The sequence below is a fragment of the Drosophila eugracilis genome, unplaced genomic scaffold, assembly GCF_018153835.1.
Source record: "Drosophila eugracilis isolate 14026-0451.02 unplaced genomic scaffold, ASM1815383v1 contig_1985, whole genome shotgun sequence".
NCBI classification, from domain to species: domain Eukaryota; kingdom Metazoa; phylum Arthropoda; class Insecta; order Diptera; family Drosophilidae; genus Drosophila; species Drosophila eugracilis.
Window position 1 is genome coordinate 193100 of NW_024572849.1, and position 27284 is coordinate 220383.

Genomic DNA, 27284 nt, shown 5'->3' on the forward strand with positions numbered 1-27284 from the left:
AAAGTTCTAAAAAGTGCTAATACTTTTGGTTGAAAAATATTTAAAGATTATCTTTCTATGATGGCTTGGCATTTCAAGAACTTTTGATAACATTTCTGAGCTTAAAAAACTTAAAAAACTTTGATTTGAAGGAACTTTAAGATTTTGCAAGGCTTTTTTCTAGATTTTATTACAAAAAAAACAATCTCTTACATTAAAAAACTAAAAACTTGTTAAGTTCTCTTTCATAATCACTAAAACTTGCCTTAAAACTAACAACAAAAAAAGGTTATAATACTCATTTACAAAATTTCCCATTGCAATAACAGTTTGAAAGCTATTGAAAAACTTAGAGGTAGAGCACCACTTGATAAGCTCAAACTACCTTAATAAAACAAAGGAAGGGAAGGTGTAGTATCCAATATCTACTTTTGTTATCAACAACAACTTGTTGACAAGTTGCCAGTTGTTAAGCGGAGAGACTGTGTTTGGAATTGTTAAACCAAAACCAAAAAAGCAAACTAAAAGTCATCCGAATGCATGTGCGGCACCCACTGGCTGTCATCTGTCGCACCTTGATGATCCTCTCTGATGAAATCAGCTGCCCTTTCCCCAATCATTATAGTGGCAGCATTGGTATTAGCACTGACCACAGCAGGCATAATGCTGGCATCGGCTACTCTGAGATTGGAGAAGCCATGAACTTGCAGACGAGGACTAACACAGGCCTTGGTATCATAGTTGGGACCCATTTTGACAGTGCCCGTTTGATGGTAACAGGTGACAGTGAAGTATCTAGCATAACATCTCCAATACTTCTCACTACGATAGTCCTTTAGGTGATCACATTCCTTGATCGGTATGTGAGCTATTTCAGCCAGATGATCTCGGAAAGCTTTGGTCTGCTCCAGGGATTCAATATACTGAATGCCCCTCATTAAGGTAGCCACATCTTCCGGTTCGGTTAGGTAGTTACTCTGCAGGATAGGTGGTTCCCTTGGATCTGGACTTCTTAGACGTAGTTCACCTTTGGCCTTCGGATGGGAGAGTAGAACAAAGACACACAGAAGATGGGAATCTTTGAGGTATTCTTGTAGCGATTCTGTGTACTGTTCTTGGAAGGACAAACCTTGGCTGAACATTTCCAGTGCCATATGATTGCCCCTCTGGAAGAAGAGGTGATGATTTTCCGTATCCGGATAGATACTATTACTACTAGCATTTGTATTGATAAAAGCCACCAAGGAGGCAGTGCCATGGGTGGCTAAGGATCCACGGCGATGTATCAGGTAATCATATACACCATCCAGCATGTCCTTATCCGTGATAGCCGGGGCTTGACCTTCATCTAGCCTGATAAAGAGTGGAACTAGAACATGATCTTGAAGATTGCCACCAACACCGGGAAGATCTGCCTGTACTGGTATACCCAAATATTCCAAATGCTGACTTGGGCCAATGCCCGAACGCAGGAGAAGAGCTGGTGAATCGATGGCACCGGCAGAGACGACCACTTCCTTGCTGACCTTCACTTGATGGCTAACACCATCTCGTTCGAAGCTGACGGATGTTACCAAAGTGCCATCAAAATTCAATTTGGTAACCAAGGCATTCTTGACCACATGTAGATTGGGTCGACTTCGAGACACGGCCCCCAAGTAACCTTTGGCTGGGCTCATCCTTTGACCTTGTCTCACGGCTCCTGGTACATGGGCATAGCCCGTTTCACTGCCCTCTTCGAATCTCTCCACATATGGCAAGCCCAACTCCTGAGCTCCATTGATGATTATTTGATGTATCAAATCATTCTGTCGCTCGAAAGGGTTAAGGGTCACATAGCCTTTCGGGTGGGTGGAGTTGCCTTGTGGGGTCACAGATCGTTCGAAAAATGGCAAAACTTGATCATAACTCCAGCCTGCATTTCCCAATGCTGACCAATCATCAAAGTCTTTGCGATTTCCTCGTACATACAGCATGGCATTAGCTCCACCCGAGCCGCCAATCATTTTTCCTCTTGGCCAATAGCAGCGACCATCCTTCATTCCCTGACAGGAACTCTCACTTGGCTCTGTGAAGTAGTTCCAAGTGAAGTTTGAGTGCTGAAGGCCAAAAAATAAGGCAGGCATCTGAAAGGTTAAACCCAGTTAGTTAGTTGGCTTAAATTTGAAATCAAGGTGAAAGTTACTTTTTGGCTACAATTTTCCATGCTGATTCTTTACTGTTCTTAACTCTTTGCTAATATCCAGCTTTTTAGCAGGTTTTTCTTTCCAAGACCCGTTTTAATAGTGCTAATTAATCAAAATGTTTTTGGGAACTTTAGTTTACTTTCAGGCATTAGAACAGCAGACTTTGTTATGCTTAAAATTTAGTTAGAAAAGCTTATCTTCAGACCTGAACAAGCTTAAGTCCCTTTAAGAAACCGATTTATCTACAAGATTTATATATCTTTTTTTTTATACAAAAATATTCCCAACTCACCTCCGATTCCACTGGTGGATTTCCACCCGCTTCCAGAACAAGAACTTTCCATTTAGGATTCTCACTCAACCGACTGGCCACCACAGAACCCGCAGATCCTGCTCCAACGACCACAAAGTCATAGGGTTGACTCAGATCTCCCTGATAATCCAATGGCCATAGTCCAGCTGGTGAGACCTGACACTGGGCTGTTAGGATCGATTGCAGGAGTAGATTAACGAAGCCACTCCACAAGCCAATGGCTGGTCCACATTGATCCGGGCCAATGGCCGTTGCAGCATCCATGTTGAGATTCTGGCCGCTGGCTAGCGACATTGCGTCTGACACTGCCGTTTGGATTCGTTTCTATCTGTATCTGAGGCGTAGCCGCCTCTGGAGATTCGCTTTTATAGCCAGTCGCTGTCTGATAAGCCCGTACAGTGCATCCTACCCCGGCGGCGACAACCAGGCAAGTCGAGGACGTTGACTCAGACAATGGCCAGGCGCGTGCGAATGTGTCACAAAATTTGTGCACAGCAAGAAAGAAATGGTTATTAAGTGGTAAATAATTTCGTTTTTTTTTATGTTTACACAGAGAGAAAAAGGTTGAAGAAATGATTAAATTTTTAGTTCTAGTTATGGCTATAGGATTTGCTGGTAGAATTATTTTTAAAATCATAAAAACTTAACAACTTTGAACAATTAGAAAATATTTTAATATTAAGCCAGTTTTTAAAAATCTCAAAATCTGATTAAAAATCTTTAATATTATCTTTTATTTTTTAAGAATTTTCGATATCGATTTCAATTTCCACGTTCGTGGTCTCATGATATTGCTATCATTAAGTCCAAACTCATCTTTTCCATCAAATGCTATGGAATCATCAAAAATAGAGGGCGTGGTACAATCTTGTTTTCCATTTTTGTTCTTATATTAGGTAGTAGGTTAGTGTACCACGAAAATTACCATTTATTTCAATACTTGATATTATTAAAAATCCAACAAAAGGAATTTATGAGCTATATTTATAAAGTTTAATCTGCTTTCTTGAAAAAAAAGAAACTATACTCGAGAAAATTAATTCAGATTAGGTTAATGGAAGTTAATACTTTTCCTTGTTTATTCCCATAGAATCCTTACCACTTACTGAAACTTTAAGTTCTCGACTATATTTCTCTCTGTGCATATGGTCACAATCATCATGAAAAGTAGAATCGCAATCGATAACAGTTCGAGTGACGGATCCACTTCTGAAAGAGAGACAACCCCCTACTTCCTCGTACTTGCAAGCTCATTCGAACTGCATTCCTTCAATTACTTTATATTTTTTCCGATTGCTATCGCATTTTTGGATGAACTAAGCATATTTTCATTAATAAAAATATTTACTTTTCCCTTATATTGTCTGATGACACAGTTTGACAAGCAATTTATGATTAATTTTTTGAATTTAATGTGAATTAATGTTGCAGAATTTTTGTAAGATTTATCAAACACACTTCTTCTAACACTTAACTTTACTGTACTTTGATCCTACCTCGAGAAAAATCCAAAATCGAGACTTACCCGATAACAAATTCAGATAACAAAAATAGCTTTTGAGAGGCTGCGGCCCCCTCCGATTGCAGTCTTTGCAGTACCGCTCCATAAAGTCATAGCCAGATAAAACGAGTATTATAAAGACATTTATAGCACTTAGTTAAACACAAACACACATTAAGACAGCAAACAAACAACAACAAAACAAGCTAACAACGACGAGACAAAAAAAAGGAAAAAAAAAAAACGTTTAACACAGTAATTAAAAGTGTTGCTTAAAAAGGCGCTTAAAAATTAGAGATAATTATTTGTTTTTGGGGTGGGCAAGAATCCAGGTTAGCGCCACCTGGCGGTCAGAGGCCGCTGTTCATGGCCGTGCGAATAAACTGAATTGGGGCAGGGATCACGGCATTTGCAGCTGCTGCAATCAGATTGCCAACGGGTGCCAAATTCAGGCCAGCACTGAGATCTGTAAGAGGAAAATTTATAGATTATTAAAGTTTATAAAAATAGGTAGGAAGTTTGGATAAGATTTAGGGACTAACAATCATATTTTTAAGAAGTTCTTGAGTTTTAGTCAGGATTCTGTTCATCTTAAAGTTGGGAACTTAAACCAATCTCCTAACTAAACCAATCTTTTTGCTTTAAGTTTGCCCTTGTCCCAAAATGTAACCTCCTTCTAGCACTTCTTCTTACAAAATTCTGATCTAAAGTTGGAAAAGATATTCCACTTTAACACCTACCCGATGGATCATTAATGGGCAATTGATCTGCTGCATTTCCGGTTCCGGTTCCTGTTGCTGTTCCAGCTCCAGTTCCCGATGCTGTTATCAAATCCCCTGCTACCAGAAATCTCTGTGGTTGGGCCAAACTGCAGTCCAGGAACACCAGCAGCAGCATCCCGAATACCATTAGCAACCATTTGAGGGGCAGCTTCATGTAGAGCGTCATCTTGCGTTCAGTGGCGGACGTGGACTGGCCCGCTCACTTGCCGTGCACTCGCATGAAAAGTCTCGAAAACCTTTTCCGATTCGCGGGCCCAAAGTCGCCAAGCCATGGCCCACTGAGGCACTAAAAAAACTGGTAAAACTCGTAAGCTTCGAGCTGCTGGTGCTGCTGCTGCCATTTGCCATTTAAGTTCAGTGGCCGTTCATAAATTACATACAAAAAACGATTGAGAACAATGCTTCTAATGTTATGGATTCAACTTTTAGATACTTCTTAGTGTTATGATACATTTTGTGATCATATAGGGCAAAAAGTATTTGGAGAATTATTGGGATTTTTACAAAAATGTTAATATTATAGACCTACAGCCTTACTTAAAGTTCTTTCTTTACAAATTTTAACTTTTCCAATTGGTTTTTCCAACTAAAATGTCACAAACAGCCTAAGAAACCTATATACTCTCTCCTATAAAACTAATCGATTACAAAATCATAAATAAACGCTAGAATATTGCAAAAGTTCAGACCGCTGGGAAATGCTAGATCAAGTTTTCGCAGTTTAAAAAAATAAAACAAAAACAAAAACAAGAAGAGAGAAAAAAAGGTATAAAATGAAAAAATGAAATTGAATTGAAAATGGAAAACGGACTGCACGAAGAGTCAAATGAATGCCAAGATCATTACCAAACCAAATTAGTTGAGCTGAGGTGGAGGGAAAAGGCAACAATGGATAGTTCTCCACTATATATAGTTAGTCACTAGCTAGTTCTAGTTTATATATATGGATTAAGCTAATCGCTTTGTTGACTTTCAATGGCATATTAGCTAGGAATGCATTTTGACTTGGGGAAAGGGTTTTAAATTTACAAAGGTTTGAGTCTAGGATTATTCTGGAATTCTTTCTGTTTACAAAACACATTTTATTCCATTAATTTCTAGTACAAAGACTAAACTATAGTAGCCCTAATTAACTCCAACCACCATCTCTGTAGTGATGCCAATCCTCCTTGATCATATCCGCTCCCCTTTCTGCCACCATGAAAGTCGGAGCATTGGTATTTCCGGTAGGGATAGTAGGCATAATGCTAGCATCGATAACCCTCAAACCCTTGATGCCCCTTACCCTCAGACGAGGATCTACCACACCAGAGGGATCCGAAACGGGAGCCATTTTGCAAGTGCCCACTGGATGATAGATGGTCTGAGAGTAAAACCTAGCCAAGCACTCCCAGAAGGCATCGCTAAGGTACTCCACTTCCGGGCAATTGCGCCATTCGTAGATATTCATGGTGGCATTCAGGGATTGCATTATCGGAGTTTGGGTTAGACGATGGGCTAGCTTTAGGCCCTCTACCATCACGGCCATGTCATGGGGATCATCATAGTAGTTGGCATGGATAAGGGGATGTATTTTAGGATCAGCTGATCGTAGCTGAAGGAATCCCCTAGAGCGTGGACGCATCAAAAGTGGGGCTATCACAAAGGAATCCTGATACAGTACCGGCTCAAAGGTTTCTGCATAGTTGTCCAGGGTAATGGCAGCTCCTCTTCGGCCAACAATTCCACCATCTGATCCATAGGCATAGCTGCCCATGAAGAGCTGGACATCTGGCCAATCCAATCGTGGATCCTGATAGCGAGTACTATAGAAACCCATCACCTCACTCACTGGCATGGCATAGAAGAAGCTATCAGCGCCTTGAACGAAATCCTCCACAGCCTTTTCGTTCATCATTTCGGGGACTATAAAAGAGAGATGTCGATTCTGGCGACTGTCAAAGGTGTAGATGGCACCCGAGGTGGATATATGATCCTGAAGATTGCCACCCACACCGGGTAAATGCTGCAGCACAGGTATGCCCAGTGGTTCCAGTTGATCCCTGGGACCCACACCACTGACCATCAAGAGTTGGGGACTAGCCAATGATCCAGCAGAGAGGATTACCTCTCTTTTGGCCCTGACTGTATGCTTGATAAGACCATATTCGAAGACAACTCCAATGGCACGACGAGATTGCGGATCGATGATGATTCGTTCCACAAAGGCCTTAAGGACAATATCCAAATTGGGACGCTGCCAGCTACGGCGAAGATAACCCTTATTGGCACTACAACGCAGGCCGTCTCTTAGGGTTCCATGTGGCGGAGCAAAACCTGTCTGAGATTGGCCATTGAAATCGCCATAGGGGTTAACCATGCCCAGTTGTTGGGCAGCTCCCATGAAGATATCCAAAAGGGGGGAGGGGAACCTATAGAAAACAGATTTTAGATATAGTACATTATCTTTTCCCAGCCACTCACCTATATCTCTCCACGGAAATGGGACCACCATGACCATGATACGGATTATGTTCAAAGCCCGGAACTCGCATATCCTCTGCCTTACGGAAATAATGCAGGATATTGGCATAGTTCCAACCAGGATTGCCTAATTCCGACCAGTGATCGTAGTCCCTTCTATTTCCCCGGATATACATCATGGCATTGATGGAGCTACAGCCACCCAGGACCTTGCCCCTGGGCCAAAAGCAACGTTTATCCTCCATGGCAAGGCAATAACGATCCGAGGGTTCCGTCAAGTACTTCCAATCCCAGGGACTTCTTTGGAATACCGGATAAAGTTGTGGCAAATCAATAAGTAATGGCTCATCCCCGCCAGCTTCGAGGAGCAGAACACTCCATTCCGGATTCTCTGAGAGTCTGGCGGCCAAAACACAACCCGCTGAGCCACCGCCAATCACTATGAAATCATAGGATTCCCGCAGATCTTCGATATGTATCGATCGAACGCGATGTTGTTCATCGATAATATCTGGTCGCTGATCGAGTATGCCCTTGTTCAGGAGCAGGATGACCATGGCCGAGGGGCCAAGGGTCAGTAAGAACCGCCACATGGCCACGAACGTGTTAAGCGCCGACATCGTGAAAGTACGAACTGACTGCACAGAACTATTTTTTACTATACTCCGATATAAATATTTTTGCTGATCCAGCTGAAGTTTATAATTGCTGACCCAAAGAAATCTTTGAGTGCATTGACCAATATGCAAAAGTCTTAGTTCTGTTCTCCCAGTTACACTGGACTACAAAAAGTTGGTCTACAAAGTTGTAAGAAAGAAACTTGAAAAGGTTTTTCGTTTTTTAGGGAAATTTCTCTTTGGTTTAGTTTGGGTTTAAAGGTAGTTAGGCTTTACTTTTTGTTTAAGTTTTTAAAAATAATAAAAATAATCCTCAACTCCGATTAGATAATGCCATATGATCTGTAAAGTAATGTATAAATTATTTTAATATCTGTTGGCTTGCTTAAGGCTGTTGCCCCAAAAACCATAAACAAATTGAGTGATCAAAACAAAACGAAATCTTGAAAATGAAAAGTAAAGCAAAAATGCGATAAGCGAGGGAGATTGAAAGAAGAAGAAGCATATATAAAAACAAATATATATATATGTATATAGTATCAAGAATTAATAGCAGATTTCTTAGTCTTAAAAAGGCAATTAAAAAGGCTTTGCCCATGTAAACACTTTTTTACTTTCAAGGAGGAGTTTCAAATTCGTTTTTAAGCTAAGCAAACTATAAATATTACTTCTACTACTTAATAATATTATTGAAAGGTATATAGAGAAAGAAGATTTAAGGTTAAAAGCAAAATTTAATAGGTTCTTAGATAGATAGATTTATGTTTAGTTAGAACCAAGAATAACTCAAGACTTTAATCAACAAACAGTTTACTTTCTCCCATAATTAAACACCAAAAAAAATCATTTTATTAAATCAAAAACAACTTAGCACTCCTTTACCACTTCATTAACCCCCTCACGATCCTCCAGAATCATTTGCGAACCTTTCTCCCCAATCATCATGGCTGGTCCATTCGTATTACCCGCTGGTAACTCCGGCATAATGCTGGCATCCACCACGCGTAGACCCTTGACACCATGAACCCTTAACCTTTCATCCACAACGCCATCATCCTGCCTAGAAGCCATGCGGCAAGTGCCCACCGAATGCCAGGCACCCACATAGAAGTAACGAATATAGCACAGCCAGTAATCATCGGAATCAGGGGTTAAGATATCGCATTCAGCGAGGGGCGGTAACCAAAGTTGTAGGCCACATCGCCGAAAAGAGCGGGTTTTGGTTAACTTTTGGACATATCTCACATAGCGGAGAAGAGTCTGTTGATCCTCTACAGCTTCGCCATAGTGGTTCTCGATTTTAGCTTGATCTGTGGAGTTCTTGCTAAGTAGAGTCACCTTTCCGCGGGATAGAGGTCTCAGTAGGGAACCCATGATCTGCAGGACATCCCATTTAGCCAAGACATCTTGCTGGGCCTGGATTAAGTCAGGACTAAAACCCAAATAGCCAAAGCTACCGGTACTGCCTTTGGGCAAAAGTGTATGGGCCACCACATGGAGATCGGGTTCACCTTGGCTCGAGCTGGGTGAACTGGAATTGATGTAGCCCATCATATAGAAACCACTGGCCAGGGGACCTTTCTGATTCTCCAGAAGATATTGGGTTACGGATACAGGAGCATAGGGATCATCTGTGGGATCTCGTGTGCTGTTAACAGCACAGTTGGATTTGAAGGTCAGAAACAATGGCATCATGCCATGATCTTGAAGATTTCGACCTACGGGCAGATCCTGATAAACGGGTATGTCCCAGCTTTGTAGGTCTTCCTTCGGACCAATGCCCGAAAGTAAAAGTAACTTGGCGGAGTTTAAGGTTCCTGCACTCAGGATAACTTCCCCAGAGGTCTGCGCTGTATACTCCTTCCCGTTTAAGGTATAAATCACTCCAGTGGCTTGGTTTCCCTCTGGATTCAGTAGTACCTTCTGAACTTGAGCTCCTCGTATCACCTTTAGATTCGGTCGTCTATTCACTTGGTCATTGGCCAAATACAAACGACCACTGCTGGCTCTTCGTCCTTGATTGATAGTCACTGGAACATGATGGGTGTAACCAAAAGTAGAACCAGCTATTAAGGGTTGTTTCATCCGGGGAACACCCAGTTCCGAGGAACCAGAATATATAAGGTTAGCCAACTTTAGGTTTATACCGTTCGCTTGAAGATAGGAGAGATTCAGGCGACGCTGCAAGCGAGTGTAGGACTTCTGGACCTGCGTCCAATCCCAGCCAGTTGTATTCCAATGCCTGAAGTTCTCCCGACTGCCTGGTATGTAGATATTGCCATTGATGGCCCCACCGCCACCCATCATGCGGCCATGCCACCAGACGCAGCCATGTGTTGATGCCATCGCCTGGCAGCATTTCGGATTGGGCACAGCCTCCTCCAAGTACATATATCTCTCATCATGATGCAGGGCACCGCTTAGGCTAAAGATTTCGCTTTCCAGTGGTGGTATTTGTCCCTCCTCCAGCAGGAGAACCTTCACCTGACATAGTTCACTCAAACGACTGGCCACTATAGAGCCAGCACTTCCTGCTCCTACGACTATATAGTCATAGCTTTCGATCTCCTCCGTTGGTTCGTACTGCAATGGCCAGGCTGTGTTATTGGCCAAGGCGAGACTGGATGCATTCAAGGCAATGGCCACTGATTGCATTAGGGAAATGCCCAGGCCACTGCTATCCACTGAAAATAACTGGGCCACCGAGGAAGTTGCTCCAAAGATGAGGACTAAGAAAAGTCCCCTTAAGATAATGGTCGTTGTCTTTGCTGGTCGCGGTTCGAGTACGCGCTGATCGACCATCTCTTCAGCCGTTTTAACACTAATGAAATAAGCGATCCGGGCGGTACGACTTTTTAGCCACAATTAAAATAATGTCGAGCACGATAACCATATCAACGAAATTATACATTTACTCTGCTCGCTTTTATTTAATATTTCGGGCAGCTTTCTGTTTGCTGGCCATAAAAACCCGAAAGTAAACATATAAAATTTCAAGCCCATATTATATTTATAGCTCTTTCGGCTTCAGGCCCCGAGCAACAGGTGGCGCTGTACTAGCATAAAAGTTGTTCATTTTTAATAAAAACAGCTGTTTAAATGATGTTTAAATGATTCAAAAATACAATATGATTACCAAAAGAGTAAATATTATATTCTTAAGTCATTATAAGGCAAAGGTACTTCTTTCTTAATCTTTGATCTTGTATTATCTGATTGATAATAAAGACTTTTGATATCAGCTTAAAGAGTGTTCCTAAAAGATAACACGAATGTAACCATTATCGACTTGTGTTTGATATAAAGAAAGTCAATTAATGTTAGCGGTGATAGATCAAATGGAGCTTGAACATAAACCTAATCTTTATTGCATTTTGATCGATAAGGTTAGATTCGGAGAGCAACTTAACAGAGACCACTAATAGATTGAATTTCATTTGTTTATTGCGTTCACATAAAATTAAAATAAATACAAGGGCTTGCTTATAAACTAGTTCAAAAAAAAAAAAAAAGAAAGATGCGGGACAAGTCGAATTTGATTTCATTTTAAATAAGAGAGAGAGAGCTTAAGGAAGGGAAGAACTATACCTAAGACATATACACAACATTCACAGAAACATTACACTCAATTCAGCCACTAAAACATTCACCTTAATCACACATTCAATACGAAGACAAATCAGACATGAATAAAAACCTAGTTTTAATCTTCCCTAAGAAAGATTTCCCTCAGACGATGGTGTTCTTGATCCAGAACTCCTTGATCATATCGCTGCCCTTCTCGGCAATCATAATAACCGGGGCGTTCGTATTGGCAGACACCAATTTGGGCATAATACTGGCATCGATAACGCGCAATCCTCGGATCCCGTAGACCCTCAGTTTGGCGTCCACCACTGCATCTTTGTCCCAGTAGGGACCCATTTTGCAGGTGCCCACAGGATGATAGATCGTTGACGTATACCTCCTGACCATACACTCCCAGAAGGCATCCGTGAAGATCGGGACTTGTTCACATCCCGGCCAACGGATGCTCGATATTCTCGATCCAAATCTCTGCATGGCTTTCGTTCGTGATAATGCCACTGCTATCTTAACGCCTTCGATCAACGTTTTCATATCGAAGTCATCTGTTAGATAGTTGGGAAAGATATAGGGATAATCAAAGGGATTACCACTTCTCAGGCGAATATTACCCACGCTGCGGGGTCTCAGCAACATGGGTATTATGCTCCAGGCATCTCGATTGTTAATCGGTTCAAAGACAGCTCTGTAGAAGGCCTCTGTTAGGCCATGAGCCTTACGTAATTGTGATCCTCCGTCAGAGTTAGTCGATCCGGAGACAAAATGGAACTCAATATCTGGCCAATCCATTGAGCTATTCGCATACTTAGTGTTCACATAGGCCAAACCCTCAACACCGCCCAGTATGGTCAAAGGTCCTTGGCCAAAAACAGCATATTGCAGGACAGTTGACATAGTGTGAAAGCGATTCTCCACTATGGAAACAGGTTGATTCACCAGGAAAGTCAGACCACCCAGGCCAATGTGATCCTGTAGGTTTTCACCAACACTCAGCTCTTTGATTAGAGGTATCCTGTGTTTGGCCAACTCCTTGCGTGGACCCACACCGCTCAACATCAGTAACTGTGGACTATTCACTGATCCACCAGATAGAACCACCTCCTTTGTGGCCCTCACATGATAGAGTTTCTGATCTTTGACAAACTCCACGCCAAAAGCTAATTTCGTTACGGGATCAATCATAATCCGAGTTACATGTGAGTTCATGGAGATATGCAGATTGGGACGTAATCTTGCGGGTCTTAGGAAAGCCTTGGACGTTGAGCAACGTGAGCCACGTCGCGTTGTCCCCTGGGCAATCATAAAGCCCGTCATCTTTTCACCATTCAAGTCACGATTTTCATAGCCCATCTCAACGCCAGCCTCCACAAAACTGGCTGCTAAGGGAGTATGATAGGGAGCTTCTCCCACTGTCAGATAACCGCCAGTGGCATGATACGGTGTATTGGCCAGATACTGATTGGTATTATCCTCTGATTTCTTAAAGTAATACAAGGCATCGCGATATGACCAGCTCGGATTACCCATTGCCTCCCAGTTGTCGTAGTCATGCTTGGATCCTCGTAGATATAACATGTAGTTGAGAACAGAACTTCCACCAAGGACCTTGCCCCTCGGCCAGTTGCAGCGACCTCCTTGCATGGCTAAAAAAGGTTAACCATTTTAGTTTTACAAGTTACTTCTCTAAAACCCACTTACTCACCCAAACATGATGTTCCGGATGGCTCCGTCTTGTATTGCCAGTCGATCTTGGAGAGTTGCAGATAGCCAGCCATCAGTGGGACATCCGTGAGTTCAGTTTCATCGCCGCCGGCTTCTAGCAAAAGTACATTCCAATTTTCCACCTCAGTCAATCGATTGGCCACCACGGCACCCGCTGATCCTGCCCCTATCACTATAAAATCATAATGGTCTAGAATATCATCGCCACCCACATCGCTGGGCTTGGATTCCGGATCGATGATCTCCTCATACTGGAAATAGGCCACTGCAGCCATCAGCATGGGGATGAACCAACTATTGCTGGTGGCCGCCGTCACAGCTCCGCCTATGGCCGAGGCGGCTCCAACGATCGCCGAACTCATTTTCTAGGTCGGGATCGGCTGGGGTCTTAACTATATAGGTATATATATCTATATAGGTCACTGATCGACCAACCAATTTTTAGATGCGACGTGTCTGGAAAGATAATGAAATTAATTTTGGAAAAAAAAGTGGGTTTTAGGGAATAAAAAGCGGGGGCCCAGTGGACATGTCATGAAAAGTGGCATGCGGCATTTCGTATGTAATCGGGTTATAGGGTGCGATTTTCATACTCGATTCGATTCAATATTTCGATCACGATCTTAAAGCTATAGCTACGAATCGCGGCGATTTCGTAACTTGCATTTTGTTATGCATACATTTTGGCTGCGTCTTTCGATTGGATTCCCTCAACTCTGTGAAATATTACAAGCCCAGAGATAATCGTGATTGATAAATCAGAGAGATAATGGTTAAGGCAAACAGTCTATAGTTTCTTTATGGAAGGAAAGGTTCTTTGGTTGAAAAGGTGTTTGGAAATTACATATGTTGGCATTAGTAAACGTAACAGTTTACTGAAAGCAGTTAATAACTTTAAACTGGCTTCTATAAACTTCCAGAAAAATGTTTAAAAAATATGCTCAAGGCAAAGAAAAGTATCTTAAATGATAAGTTAATCTTGTAGAAATGTAATTACTTATCATTTAAGATACTTTTCTCTATATTAAGTAGATTTTTGAAATACTTAACTTTTATTAAAACTTTACTTTGGCCAATAAACCAAAACCTTTTTCATTTTAAACTAAATAAATGACTTAAGTTAAGTAAATAAATGAGCTTTTCCTAAAACTAAAACTTTAGCTGGCTGTCGAACTCGTTTAAAACTATTTTCCCTCCACAACAATGAACATATTTAACATATTTATTAACTGCCTTTCATAAATCTTTCGCGTCACGTGCTGCAGCCCAGTGTCTTGGAATGTAAAATAGGTGTTTGATTAGCCTTAAAGAGAGTGGAAAATGTGAGGCGGCGGCATCTTTGGTTGAGGGGGCCGCCCGCATAAAAGTGAAATCTCCTCGTCTATTATAAAACTTTACTGGGCAGCCAAAAAAAAAAAAAAAAATAACAATAAATAATAATAAAGCTGAGCCGCAGATAGCAACTGCTTTTCACTGCTGCTCATGGAGGGAGGCATGCAACAATTGTGTTGCACAAACACACACATGCCCTAACACATTCACTCGCACGTACTCCTCTCACTTGCAACCAGTTTGCGTACATACAGTGTGGCTTCCATAAGATGGACATTGCTTTGGCTAGCTATAATAGATCTACGAAAGTTTTAAAGCATTTTTGGAGCCCAGAAAGATGGATGTTCTTTAAGAACCTAGCTTTATCTTTGATATATAATCTCAACTACTGTTAAATCTCATCAAACTGTTTTCCTTTTTCCTAAGCTCTACTGTAGTATTTTCTTTTGATCTTAACACTAAGTAGAAGCTAAGAGAGAAAAGCATTTCCTCTTGCCAATCTTTTGCATAATCAAAGTCTAGTAACCATCAGAGGCTGTTACCAATGTTGTTAGTGTGAGTTGTTATTGTTGTTGTTGTTGTTTTTTAGTCATTGGCAATTACAAAACTTGTTGTTGTTCCTGCTCTCTGCACTTGTTGTTGTTGTTGTTGTTGCAAACAGGTTGTAAGAGTTGAATGTGCCCACAGATCAAGTTCAAGGTATTCAAAAAACAAAAACAACAAAAACAAAAACTACACCGAAAAAAATATTAATTAAATGTGAAATAGTTGGCAAAGAGAAATGCCTGGGACTTAAAAAGGCGGCATGAATCACTTTCATTGAGAAAGCTTATGCGTAGGCGTTGAAGAATTCTGCGTATTCTTTTTTTTCGGAACCTCGATTCTTGTTGTTTAACTTTGATTTCTTTTCTTTCTTTTTTTATGATTTTTGCGCTTGGCACACTTTTGTTTCGCTCTCTGTTCTCTCTCTTTGTTCTCTCTTTCTCTTCTTTCTACTCACTTGAGAAAAGTAATAAGAACTCTCGAAATCGAATTCCTTAGCGCGATTTGTTTGTTTTTATATTATTATTTTTGGTGCGCACTTTCTTTCCGTTCGTTTGTTTCTCTTTCTTTCTTTCTGTCTTTCTTTCTTTCATTCGCTTTGCGCATGCGTGCCCGCGATTTTGGTTCCTTTTCGGCGGAGCTTGGAAAAAAAAAACGACCTCTCGCTTTGAGGTTCGCTTGGTAACTGAAATGAAAGAAATGCCAAAGAAACCGCTAAAGATGGTTGGCTCTCTTTTCTCCACAGCTGCTCTAAGTCTGACTCTATCCCAACTCCACATGCTTGGAGTATCTCTCTCTCTCTCTCTCGCTCTTTGGAGAGTTTGGATTTGTTGGGCCCTTTTTGCCCCGCTTTTTGGTCCGTTAGTTTTGTTTCGTTTAACTGGACATTGGACAATGACAATTGACAATGACAATTGCTTCCTGTTTGGCTCTTGATATATAGATAAATATATATATATAGATGGATATGGACTCTTTGACTTTTGGACTTTGTGACGTGTTTGCCGGCACGTAGTCCGTTAACTTATACCAACAAACACTCACTGCTTCGGCGAAATGCTTTCACTCTTACTGTTTGGTCAACTGGCCAAAAAGGCAAAAGCTATGCCCGGCCTGCTGACAACACTTTTTTGTAGGTCACTGTGTCTGTGACGTCACTTGGCTAACTAACTAAAGAAGCTTAAAACGGGGTTGGGAACTAAGAAAAAGTTAGATTTAAGTATGTACTTAACAAAGAGTTACTAAGAAATAGTAAGAAACTATCTTTAAGTTAAGAAAAAATGCTAAGTCATGATTACTTCAGGGTTTGGCTTTAGTTTGTAGAATTTAGTTAAAGGGTCATAGGAAAAACTTTAGCAATCACTAACTTATAAACCCTATGAACTTTTTATAATTATTATTGTATAACTTGGCTTATCTCATATTAATCGAAGAGCCCTGTAATTTAATTCACACTAGGGAAAAAAAAAAGTATTAACAAAAAAGAGAGCTAGAAAAGGTGCTAAAAAGTACAAAAACTGGTAATAAAAAATGTTTATAAAAGATTATAAATGAATCATGAATTTGTTTACAACTCTAACTGCGTCATTTTAAAAGAAAAAAAGAAAGACTTTCAGCAACTTGAACTAAAACTAAATTAGATTATATATCTACTATATAATATCTTTACTAACCTTCATCTTTCCTTCTTTTCCAGGTGGCTGCTGTGGCTCGACCAAGAAGCGTACCATTGTTGGCGGCTGGGCGTGGGCATGGTGGCTGGTTACCGATGTGCAGCGTTTGTCCCTCAATGTGATGACCCTGAATCCGATGTGCGAGAATGTGGAGACCTCCCAGGGTGTACCACTAACGGTCACTGGTGTGGCTCAGTGCAAGATCATGAAGGTACGATCCCAGCCAGCTATATAGATATATATATAGAACTAAAAATTCTCTGCTAGTTTGTGGGTAAACTGGCCACCCTTTTTCTCTTCTGCACCCCGAAAAATCTGAGCGATTGAAGTGATTGAAGCTTGATTGAAGCTTGCCCGAGTTTGTTTTTTGATTTTCGTATGCAAGATCTGTTGGTTTTCGCCCGATATTCTTCTTAGCCAATCAGTAGTGTGCCGAATATGTAGACAGTTGTTATAATCCTGCCTGCACCATATTTGTTTTTTTTTTAATCTTTTTTCTATATAAACGATAAATTATCGAAAACTTAACTTAATCAAATGTTTGGCTCTTTGTTTTGTACATTTCCCGACCGATTTCCCCCAAGTAATCCAACTCCATTCCCCATCGAATGCATATTTAGCCTAGCAAGTGCTCTCAATCTGACCACCGCCAAGTAAGTTGCGATCATCCATCCCGGCGATCTTCTTCACGTAGATCTAGTTTTAGGTTTAGATATAGAGAATCACCTAGAGCTCATTGTACACCCACCAGCCTGTTTTGTCCCCTTTCATTTTTTTTCGGTACTTTTTTAGGTGTTTTTGTGAGTTTTTTCGGCACTTATTTTAATATTACAAAAATTGTTTTAGATTTTTTAAATATCTTTTGTTGTCTTTTTTGAAAATTGTTAGAAATTTTTGCCTTTGTTATGCCCTCTTTTTTATATTATTTTATTTCCTAATATTAGGTTGAAATTTCTTGTTGGAATCTTCTAAGGACTGAAAACCTCGTAAACTTAACTTGACTTTTCAGACTTACAGATCCGTAAACCCGGACAGTATCATGTATGATTTCTAATTGGATTTCCAGATCAATCACTCACATCATTTGAATATGTTTTGTCTTTAAATCATTCTATATAACTTAATTAATTGATTTTCTACTCATTTGTCAATTTTTGATTTTTTTTCTGTTGATCTTCAAATCATCTATATAACCTGTAATCTTTTCAATGTGTAATGTCTGTCTTAACATTTGATTTTCAAATTTTAATGAAAATTTAAACAAAATGATATATATTTATGTTACTTTTTGGTTAACTCTGAAAAATGAACCATAAAATATTACTCACTGTCTTTATAATCATACGAAAAACCACTTGTCTAATCACGAAAAATCAGTGAATGCAGCACCCAAAAAAAAAAAGATAAATGCACTTCACCTTCCAGTTTTAGTCGCAATTATGATCGATATATGCTAAAGGCCTCTATGCCTAACTCAAAATTATGTTCTATTACTTAATTTATTTCCATTCGATTTTGCAGTCATCTTCGTATAAGAATAACGATTATAATAACGACGAGGTATGTTTATTATTTATGCATTTATTTGATTTAACATTTTGGTTTCGAGTCTTGTTTTTGGGGTTTTTGTTCAACTTTTTTTTTTAATCAAGCACCCTCACACCCACACACACACACACACACGCATCCACACCACCTACACTTAGCGAAAAGGCATCATGATCCATTTCTTTTTTAACAAAATATTTCTAAATGCATGTGCTTTATGGCCTATAGTTTGTTATGTTTTTTACGTTTTGCATTTTACTTTTTATCAAAGTCATTCAATCATCATCATCATCAGAAGCTGAGGAGGAAGAAGAAGGAGAAAGAAAAAAGTTCATTCTGCAAAATAATAATAATAATAATAATAATACAAAGAAAATTTATATTCGAAAATTGAAACCATGTTGATCTCTGTGTTCTACTCTCTTTTTTCTCTACTTTCTTTTCACCATCGTCCAAAAACTAAAAAAAAACCCTGCCGACCGATCGTTCAACGTTCAACTCATCAAAAAAATACCAAAAAAAATACCAAACTAATCCGCAACTAACTGTAACTGTAAACGAAATCAACTATAATTAACAAAAAAAACAAACACATGCATTCAACCAACAAAAATCATTTAAATCAAAATTGTTCGACTCCAAAAAAAAAATACCAACAAAAAATACTGCTCCTCTACTGTTACTGCTACCGTTACTGCTCTGGTTGCTGCTGTTACCGTTATACTCCATGTATCGCTCTCTCTATATATATAATATATATCTCTATATATACGTTATAAATATACATATATATTTATATCTTTCTGTCGCCTTGTCTATGTGTGCATGTGCGTGTGTGTGTGGGTAAAACTATTATTTAAAATAAAAACCAAAAAAAATATATTTATTAATTATAAAAAAAAAATATACCTGGAAAAAATCAATCAAACGAATCTACAAAATTGCCTTCACACACATGCACAACGACTTGGTGACTTCCCTCTTTTACACTCTCACACCCACCCATACACTCACACACACACACACACATACACACTGGCACACACACACGTACAGATGATGAATGTTTATTATTTCCACCATCAGGCCGACGAGCTTCTAGGCACTGCCAGCGAGCAATTCCTGGGCAAGAGCGTCAAGGAGATCAAGCAGACGATCCTGCAGACCCTCGAGGGACATCTGAGAGCTATATTGGGTGAGTTAAAGAAAATTAAATTAAATTTGTGTAATCAAATTTAATTTTGATTTACTGATAGTGGCTAGAATCACTTTTCTATTGCCTTAAAATTAAGTTAAATTATTAATCTAAAACGGTGCGATATTCATGACTGCAGTTACTTAGAACTTTGCATACTTTTGGGTGCTGCACACAAAAATCTGCTGCTAAAAATAAAACAAAAATGTTCTTAATTGGAAATCAAAAGTCGCTTTGCATTTTATTTTGTATTTTGTTTTGTAATATAGACATTGTGTTTTTTTTTTGCTATTTTTAATAATTTAACGTTTAAAGTCATTTTTTAGATTTTGTAATGTTCGTCATAAGTTTAAATTGCGTATTTCGTTACGTTTTCGTTACGTTTTTTCGTTTTCAGCTAAGTATTTAGTTATTATTCTCGTTTTCTTCCCGTTCTCTAGAAGTATTGTTTTCTTTTTTTTGTTTTTTTTTTGTTTTTGTAATGTTTAGTTTAGAATTTTCATGCTATTGGTAATGTAATTTTCTGCCGTTTCTTAACAAATGTTTCTCATTTTGAATGTGATTCCGATCCGACTGATGTCGTTGAGTTTCAGTTTCTAATTATGATTCGTGGCAATAACAATAACAATTTGGAAATGTGCAACACTAGTTGAAACGATTAACTAAATCATCCCTTTCTGTAGTACATATCCAGATGGGCCTGATCGAACATATTTATGGTATAGTCCAGTTCATCCAGCTGTCTTTCGATGGCAATTTTACGATTACGCACCCGCAGTGTTGGCTCCGAAACGGGCAGATGATTATATTCCTCCACTAGCTTGCCATACTTGAAGTGGGCATCCTGGATAGCCGCTTCTCGCTCTTGGGGAGTCAATGGTGTATAGCCTTCGTAGGGGCTTGGCGGTTCTTGCTGTACCTTCTCCTTGGGCTTTTGATCCTCCAAATGTGTTGGTGGCGGCATTACCTCCATTAACTGGGATCTACGACTAGCATTGGTTCTCTTTGAGGCTGTAGTACTTTTTGATGCCACTGTTATGTTGGACTTGATGGTAGCATTCGATCGTGTACTTTCCTGGGAAACCGATCTCTTTGACTTGAGGGTCTGGGCAGAGGCCTTGCTACGGGCACTCAACGATGCCTCGACATCGCCGCCCTCCTTAGGACTAGTAGGCCTTGCCTGGGATCGACGAGATGCCCGGGAGACACGGGAACACAACGAAACGCGATCGGCTTGATCACCTTCACCCTGTTTGGTCATTATCGCATTCGATTCGATTTGGTTACCTTGGCTATAGGGCACTGCCTCGTTCTGGTTACCCTGCTTAGGGTAACCCTCTCCTTGATAGGGAGCCACTGCCTCGGTTTGGTAACCCTGTTGAGCTCGCTGACAGTGACAACCATGGCAGCACTTCTTCGCTGCCCTTTGCTGATCTTCCCAACCGCCTTGCAGACGCTCTTGTTCCTTACGCACCTCCTGGCTTTCCCTCGGATTCGGTGGTTGCTTTCGCCGCTGATCGCTCCTGAAGCCATACGGGTAGGCTAGACCACTCCTCAGCTCAGAAGATTCATGAGCACCGTGCAGCTGGCGCGGACGACGTTGATTGTTGTTCAAGCCATGGGGACGCAACTTCTCCGCATAGTGAAGCACCACTGGACGCCACATGGGCACACGGCGGGCATTGGCCGCCGCTAGACATCGACCATTGGTCTCCATTCGCGAGACATTCATTTTGTTTTCTTGAAGGAAATCGCGACCGCCGCCATGTGACCGCCGGAGCGCCGACATCTTTGTGGGTTTCTAAATATATATAGAAAGAAACTAAATTAACTGGCTGATAGGATAAACTCGAAGGATAGTTTGTGTTTATTTTCACATAAAGAAAAAACTAAATATCGAAACTTGTTCCGGAATCGAGAGTACTGATTTTTAGGTGTGCGTTTTGTTCGAAGTGGAAAATGATACTGAACTTTCTAAGGCTACGAAACTGACTTGTGTACTGAAACTAAGATCTATGGCTACTTGGTTATACGTTTTTAACTTTCATTTTGTTTTACTGAGCAGTACCAGATCTGTATGGCGCTCATGGACTGGGACTGGGACTCTTCACAGCAGGACTCCATGTCGGTGGTCAATAAGTCCAAAGTTGCAGCCTTTCAAAAAACGAGAGAAGGAGTTTCTGATCTCTACTGCTGATGGACTGGAGCTGGGAGTGATCACAGCCTGTTATTATCTCTGTGTGGGCGCTCCTCTGTAAACCCGAATTGGAAGCAGTCCATAAACGAGAAAAACCAAAGCGGAGCAGTACCCGATCTCCATAGCCGATGGACTGGAACTGGCAGGGATCCTAGCCCGACAAGCTTAACTTAACTTATTCTTAACAGATCCTCATTGTATTGACAGCATGAAAGCCGTTGCAAAAACTGCGGATCATGGGCCAAATATGCCCCTCGGCTTATGCAGTAAAAATTTAAAAAGTTTGCCACTTACCTTGATTTCCGGCTTGCTGAAGTCCATCCATGATAAAGAAGGCATCGTCGTCTATATCCAGCATCACACGTCATCGAAAGTCACATGGATCCATTATGCACTGCATCTTCCATGGAGGCCATGTCCAGGTACCACCAATATGATAGGTGGTACCACTGGACCACTTGTAGGCACTTGGAAGCACTGTACTAGAAGACACACACACACACACACAAAAGTGACTTGACTAATTTTCACCGGCCAACAGCGCCCTAGTCACAACATTTCTGCTAGAACTAGTTGGGAATTACAAGTGCCGCGGAGTGCACAAAATTTCGGCTAACATTGAGTTACCTAATTTTATTGTTAACTAGTCGTTAACATTCAAAAGTTAACATTCAGTTAGCTTTTTTCGGTTGATTTTTAAATTTTTTAAATGTTAATATTTACAATTTTACTGATTGTTTGGAAAACTTTAAAATTTAAATTAATTTTACATTTTTCTTCATAAGAATTTGTGATAATGTTTAATATTTTCCAAGTTTCCAAGTTTTGGGCATGGGGAAAGCCTATTTTCCTGGATTATTTGTTGTCATTAATTAAGCCTTAGCTGGTAACCCATGGACGTCGGAAATATTTTGGGTTTTCTACAGATTAAGCTTCATATGGGCTATAAAAAGTGAAAATTAAGAAGATTTTCTTTATGGTGCAGATTACTTAGGAATATTTTGAGTCACCAAGTTACCAATTACCATTCAAACGCCTTCCACTGTAGACCCTTTTAGCCATAAATGACAAAGTTCTCATTGGTTCTCATTGTCATCCAAAACCAAGCGCAAAGAAAATTCCATATTTCGACCATTTTAGGCTTTGCTATGGTAATATTACTGAGTTTTAATTGGAAAAAACAGGTATCGGGTATACAAAAAGGTAAAAAAAGAAAATTACTTATTTCTGCATTGGGATTTGAGCCGCTGTACTTGGGAGTTTCAATGCTCTACCCCCTGAGCTATTCAAGCTGACATAAGTTTTGAAAACTAAGCTAAAACTAACCGATGTACATCCTGTCATTTGAAAAATGTAATGCTAAGGACAAGAACCTAAGTAGGCTGTTGCCGACATACTTTGACTAATCGAAGTAGGTGTAGTTTATATTTAACATTTGAAAACTGTTTCATCGCCGCCGACGGTAGCGCTGGGGGCAAAGATGTCCCCAAAATGTTAAGGCGCCGTCGGTCTGGGTTCGAGTCCCGGTGAATATCTAAGAGCATGGAAACACGAGAAAATGGCCGGTACTATAAATGATGTCAATAGACAATGTCTTTAGAAGGTAGTAGAAAATATCTGTGAAATATTAGAAACTTTATAGAAAACAATAAATTTGACTTACAATTTAAAGAGTGAATAAAGAAGTTGTAGTTTTTTTTTTAACGCGCTTAAAGATAAGGTTATCAAGGATGTTTATTTTGTTCAATAATTTTCCTTCAGATTGGACCATTAATAGCTTAGCTAGGAAAAAAATTGGATACTTTTAAGGGAAAAATAAGGAGAGTCCAAATGGTAACTCATAGAAGTGGCAAATAGGTTGGGTTTCCTTCAGATTAAGCTAATATATATCCCTATGTTTAGGCAGTTAATGTTTTGAATAAATTCTTCAAGGTAACTTATTAAAAAAGACTAATTATTATTAAAGAATTACTGAAATAAATCCTGGAAAATCTTAAAATATTTCACAAGTACAGACCTAAGAGGAGGGTTTAAAGGTTAAAAAAGAAAATGCAATATTTGTTGCGGTGTGTTAGCTCTAGCTCGGCCAAAACAAGACGCACAGCCAAAAGAACGACTGTTTCGTGCAGCTAACGACCGACACTAACCACCCCTATCACTCGTTTTTCGATTTTGGGAAAGTCAATTTTGACCCAAATTTCGCATTTTTGATAAGGGGTACCATCATCAAAATTTTCAAAAATGGCCCAAAAATGAAGTTTCCCAGATTTGAATGCAAACCAATTGGGAATCATAGCAATCAAGTTACGAGCTTTACGAGGTATTACATTCCTCATTTGGACCATTTATGGCTGTGCTATGGCCAAAAAACTGATTTTTTTGGGCCCAAAATCAAGTATACGTCTTATGGCAGCAGAGATTCCGCTTTTGTTGCCGTTTCTTAGCTCTAACTTTGTCAAAACAAGACGCACAGCTAAAACGGTGACTGTTTTGTGCAGCTAACAACTAGAAAACAAACTCAACGAGGTATTTCATTCCATATTCGGACTATTCTTGGCTTAGTTATGGGCAAAATACTGTGATTTTGGTGGTAAAATCGGGACAACCCGAAATTTCCCATTTTCGATAAGGGTTACCGTCATCAAAATTTGCTAAATATGACAACATTTACTTTCTTAACTGTAAATGCAGATTTACTATGGATAAGAAGACAAGCTGAACGAGTTATTAAATTCCGATTTTGGATCAATATTGGCTGAGTTATGGGCAAAATACTTTCCTGTCGAGGCAACAGGTCCCTGTTGGGACAAGTCGATTTTTGCATATTTGATAATGCCTTAAATGAAAAGTTATATACACACTTTAAAGTCTGTTAATGCCTCAAATGAAAAGTAATAAGTGCAAAATGTGTTATGTGCTTTGAATACATTATTTTCAAGATTAGCCAGAGCTTCCTATGTAATCGATTGGCTTACTAAAGTAGTGAATGACTTGGCTTATAGGAAACTAGTTTATACTTTTCAAAGACAATTCAATTAAGTTGGCTTACCAGAAGTCTACATTCTAATTAATAATTAACAGGAAACTATAAAAGTTTCCATTACTCACTCATTAAATATTGGAAAATGAAGTTAAGGCAGGCAAAAGAATGAAACTCAAAGTTAAAGTTACAAAATTGTTCAGCAAATTTGATATATTTTTACCATAGAAGTCGCATTCTTAGCTAAACCGCACTTGAATTTGCCTAGACCTGCCTGGCCGCGACCTTGATGGGCAATCTACAGCTTTTAATTAAACATAACTCGTGTCGAGGGTTTATGGGCCCATCGAACCCGAGTCTTTAATAGTCTATTATAGTTCAGTCTACGAGTGTCTATAGTTTGTTTACGAGACGCTCTCGTAGACCTCAAGGCGGTTTCCATTTGGCGGCGCGATTACAATTTCATTTTGCGAGCCGTTACCCGATTCCCATACCACCCCCCCTCCCTGTCTATATAGTATATACATACCTATAACCATTCCGAAACCAAGTCCGAGTCTCCGGACAAGCTGTCAGTTGTAAGCGCATCGCGAGACGCTCTGGTTGTCGGTTTTCGTTTTCTTTTTCTTTTTTTTTTGGGTTTTTGGGCTTTTGGCTTTCCAATCGCGTGTGCATATTAGAAGGTTAAATATCAATAAACATAAATAATAAATAATAATTGTACATGCCGAAAGAGAGCTTCCTTGCTCAAGGAAAGCAGCGGTGATTCTAGCGAACGCCTTTCTTCACATCTGACGTCACGGCGGCAAAGAGTTCTCTTATCAACTTATCAGCCAGCGATAAGAATGCGACAAATGACGTCAGGAAAATAGAGGAGTAGACGAAATGATTTAATTAAAAAAAGCCAACAAGATAGATTGTTAGATAAGTGCGGCGAAAAACTAGCATTTGCAGATAGCAATCCAATAAGTAGTCCCCGTTTTGGTGGCCATCGGAACAGTTGTTCGGCGACATGTCCGTCGTGTGGATGGGCGTCTTCAAGGTGGCCCTAATAGTGGGCGTTACCTCGCTGGTGGTCAGGCGGTAAGGTCATCGATTAAAGGTGGGAAATAGGGTGGTCCTCTAATATAAAAATAAACCCCAAGAGGGAAATGTCAACCCGACATTGTGGTTTATTATCATATCAACATTGAGTGTGTGTTATCTCTGTGACATGTATTTACAAATGTTTAAGTCAAATTTATTTGTTTATCATTATTTTAGCAAGAGACTAAAGCATTCCCAATGTTTTATTACCCAAAAAAATATTTGCACTTTGTCCTTCTATCAATGTACGTGCCTTTTGATATTGGCCATTCCAAGGTTTTTTTTACTTTTTAATTCCGTTCGATGAACGTGATTTGTATTTTGCATATTAAGTTGCAACTTTGATTGAGATTTTGAGTTATGTTTTTAAAGTGTAGTTGTACTATTTCCCTCCCCCCTTTCTAATGACACCCCTTTTAATATACGATTACCTTGTTACCTTACAGGAACGCTTACAGTCGAAGAGGTGTACAAGGACCGCGACCAATTTGCGGCCTTGGTCCGCGAAGTGGCCGCACCGGACGTGGGTCGCATGGGCATCGAGATACTCTCGTTCACCATCAAGGATGTCTACGATGATGTGCAATATTTGGCCTCGCTGGGTAAGGCTCAGACCGCTGTAGTTAAGCGAGATGCCGATGCCGGTGTGGCAGAGGCCAATCGTGATGCCGGTATACGTGAGGCAGAGTGCGAGAAGAGCGCCATGGATGTTAAGTACTCGACGGATACAAAGATCGAGGATAATACTAGAATGTATAAGCTGCAGAAGGCCAATTTTGATCAGGAAATCAATACGGCTAAGGCTGAATCGCAGTTGGCCTATGAATTGCAGGCGGCCAAGATACGTCAGCGTATACGTAACGAGGAGATACAGATCGAGGTCGTTGAGCGACGTAAACAGATTGAGATTGAGTCGCAGGAAGTGCAGCGCAAGGATCGTGAACTTACTGGCACTGTCAAGCTGCCCGCCGAGGCAGAGGCATTCCGTCTCCAGACTCTGGCCCAGGCCAAGCAGTTAGTATTGAACTTTGTTACTCAGAAATGTCACAGAAATGCTCTCTATAAGGTTATATAATGTTTATGATTTGTTAACGTAACTCTATATAATACCAATTTTTGCCTATTGTTGTGGCAACTATAATCGTTGTGGGAACTATAATTCCAGCAATGCAGCTGGGTCTCGCTTATAATGCCGTGTAGGTGTCCATTATCTAGCTGGAGATAAACTCGATTTTAGCACGAATGATTGCAGTTAGCATATAATAAATAATAATATAGATTTATAAATAGCTGAAAGCCTAGTAGAGAGTGTTTCTGTTTCATTTCCAAATCGTATATAACCCTTAAACCAGACTAAAACCTAATTAACAATCTCCCTAATCCAGATGCCAGACCATTGAGGGTGCCCGTGCCGAGGCGGAGCGTATACGTAAGATCGGTTCGGCAGAGGCCCATGCCATTGAGCTGGTGGGCAAGGCGGAGGCGGAACGTATGAGGATGAAGGCCCACGTTTACAAGCAGTACGGCGATGCTGCTATCATGAACATTGTACTCGAATCACTGCCGAAGGTTAGTTTATCTA

At 40.1% G+C, this 27284-nt stretch overlaps 7 protein-coding genes across 12 annotated transcripts in view; 1 reads left to right on the top strand and 6 right to left on the bottom strand.

Moving 5' to 3' along the window:
• The window catches only part of LOC108104338 (flotillin-2), a 105644-nt gene that overhangs the window by 77468 nt on the left and 892 nt on the right, over positions 1 to 27284 (top strand). For 2 of the 6 annotated variants that reach the window (XM_017210326.2, XM_017210327.2), the window contains exons 3-7: positions 16720 to 16907; positions 18218 to 18256; positions 19331 to 19439; positions 26149 to 26716; positions 27088 to 27271. In XM_017210326.2, the coding sequence (XP_017065815.1) occupies positions 16720 to 16907; positions 18218 to 18256; positions 19331 to 19439; positions 26149 to 26716; positions 27088 to 27271 (1088 nt within the window). Of the gene's footprint in view, positions 1 to 16719; positions 16908 to 18217; positions 18257 to 19300; positions 19440 to 25228; positions 25700 to 25763; positions 25787 to 26148; positions 26717 to 27087; positions 27272 to 27284 lie in introns of those variants that run through there. The other 4 variants (XM_041817859.1, XM_041817860.1, XM_017210331.2 and 1 more) reach the window with 4 other exon arrangements.
• LOC108104328 (glucose dehydrogenase [FAD, quinone]) lies at positions 385 to 2795 on the bottom strand. Its single transcript, XM_017210315.1, has 2 exons — positions 2458 to 2795; positions 385 to 2105 (listed from the first exon to the last, which is right to left on the bottom strand). The coding sequence occupies exons 1-2, from the start codon at positions 2770 to 2772 to the stop codon at positions 501 to 503; spliced, it is 1920 nt and encodes a 639-aa protein (XP_017065804.1). The 5' UTR covers positions 2773 to 2795; the 3' UTR covers positions 385 to 500.
• Positions 4110 to 5820, bottom strand: LOC108104342. The gene is made up of 2 exons (XM_017210335.2): positions 4720 to 5820; positions 4110 to 4445 (listed from the first exon to the last, which is right to left on the bottom strand). Exons 1-2 carry the CDS (start codon positions 4925 to 4927, stop codon positions 4330 to 4332), a joined length of 324 nt encoding a protein of 107 aa, XP_017065824.1. The 5' UTR covers positions 4928 to 5820; the 3' UTR covers positions 4110 to 4329.
• LOC108104329 (glucose dehydrogenase [FAD, quinone]) lies at positions 5820 to 8228 on the bottom strand. Its single transcript, XM_017210316.1, has 2 exons — positions 7225 to 8228; positions 5820 to 7172 (listed from the first exon to the last, which is right to left on the bottom strand). The coding sequence occupies exons 1-2, from the start codon at positions 7842 to 7844 to the stop codon at positions 5891 to 5893; spliced, it is 1902 nt and encodes a 633-aa protein (XP_017065805.1). The 5' UTR covers positions 7845 to 8228; the 3' UTR covers positions 5820 to 5890.
• On the bottom strand, positions 8651 to 11332 carry LOC108104327 (glucose dehydrogenase [FAD, quinone]). The gene has a single exon (XM_017210314.2). It carries the CDS (start codon positions 10641 to 10643, stop codon positions 8709 to 8711), a length of 1935 nt encoding a protein of 644 aa, XP_017065803.1. The 5' UTR covers positions 10644 to 11332; the 3' UTR covers positions 8651 to 8708.
• LOC108104331 (glucose dehydrogenase [FAD, quinone]) lies at positions 11331 to 16080 on the bottom strand. The gene is made up of 3 exons (XM_017210318.2): positions 15481 to 16080; positions 13129 to 13604; positions 11331 to 13069 (listed from the first exon to the last, which is right to left on the bottom strand). The coding sequence occupies exons 2-3, from the start codon at positions 13508 to 13510 to the stop codon at positions 11571 to 11573; spliced, it is 1881 nt and encodes a 626-aa protein (XP_017065807.1). The 5' UTR covers positions 13511 to 13604; positions 15481 to 16080; the 3' UTR covers positions 11331 to 11570.
• LOC108104339 lies at positions 19651 to 21403 on the bottom strand. Its single transcript, XM_017210332.2, has one exon. The coding sequence runs from the start codon at positions 21226 to 21228 to the stop codon at positions 20107 to 20109; it is 1122 nt and encodes a 373-aa protein (XP_017065821.1). The 5' UTR covers positions 21229 to 21403; the 3' UTR covers positions 19651 to 20106.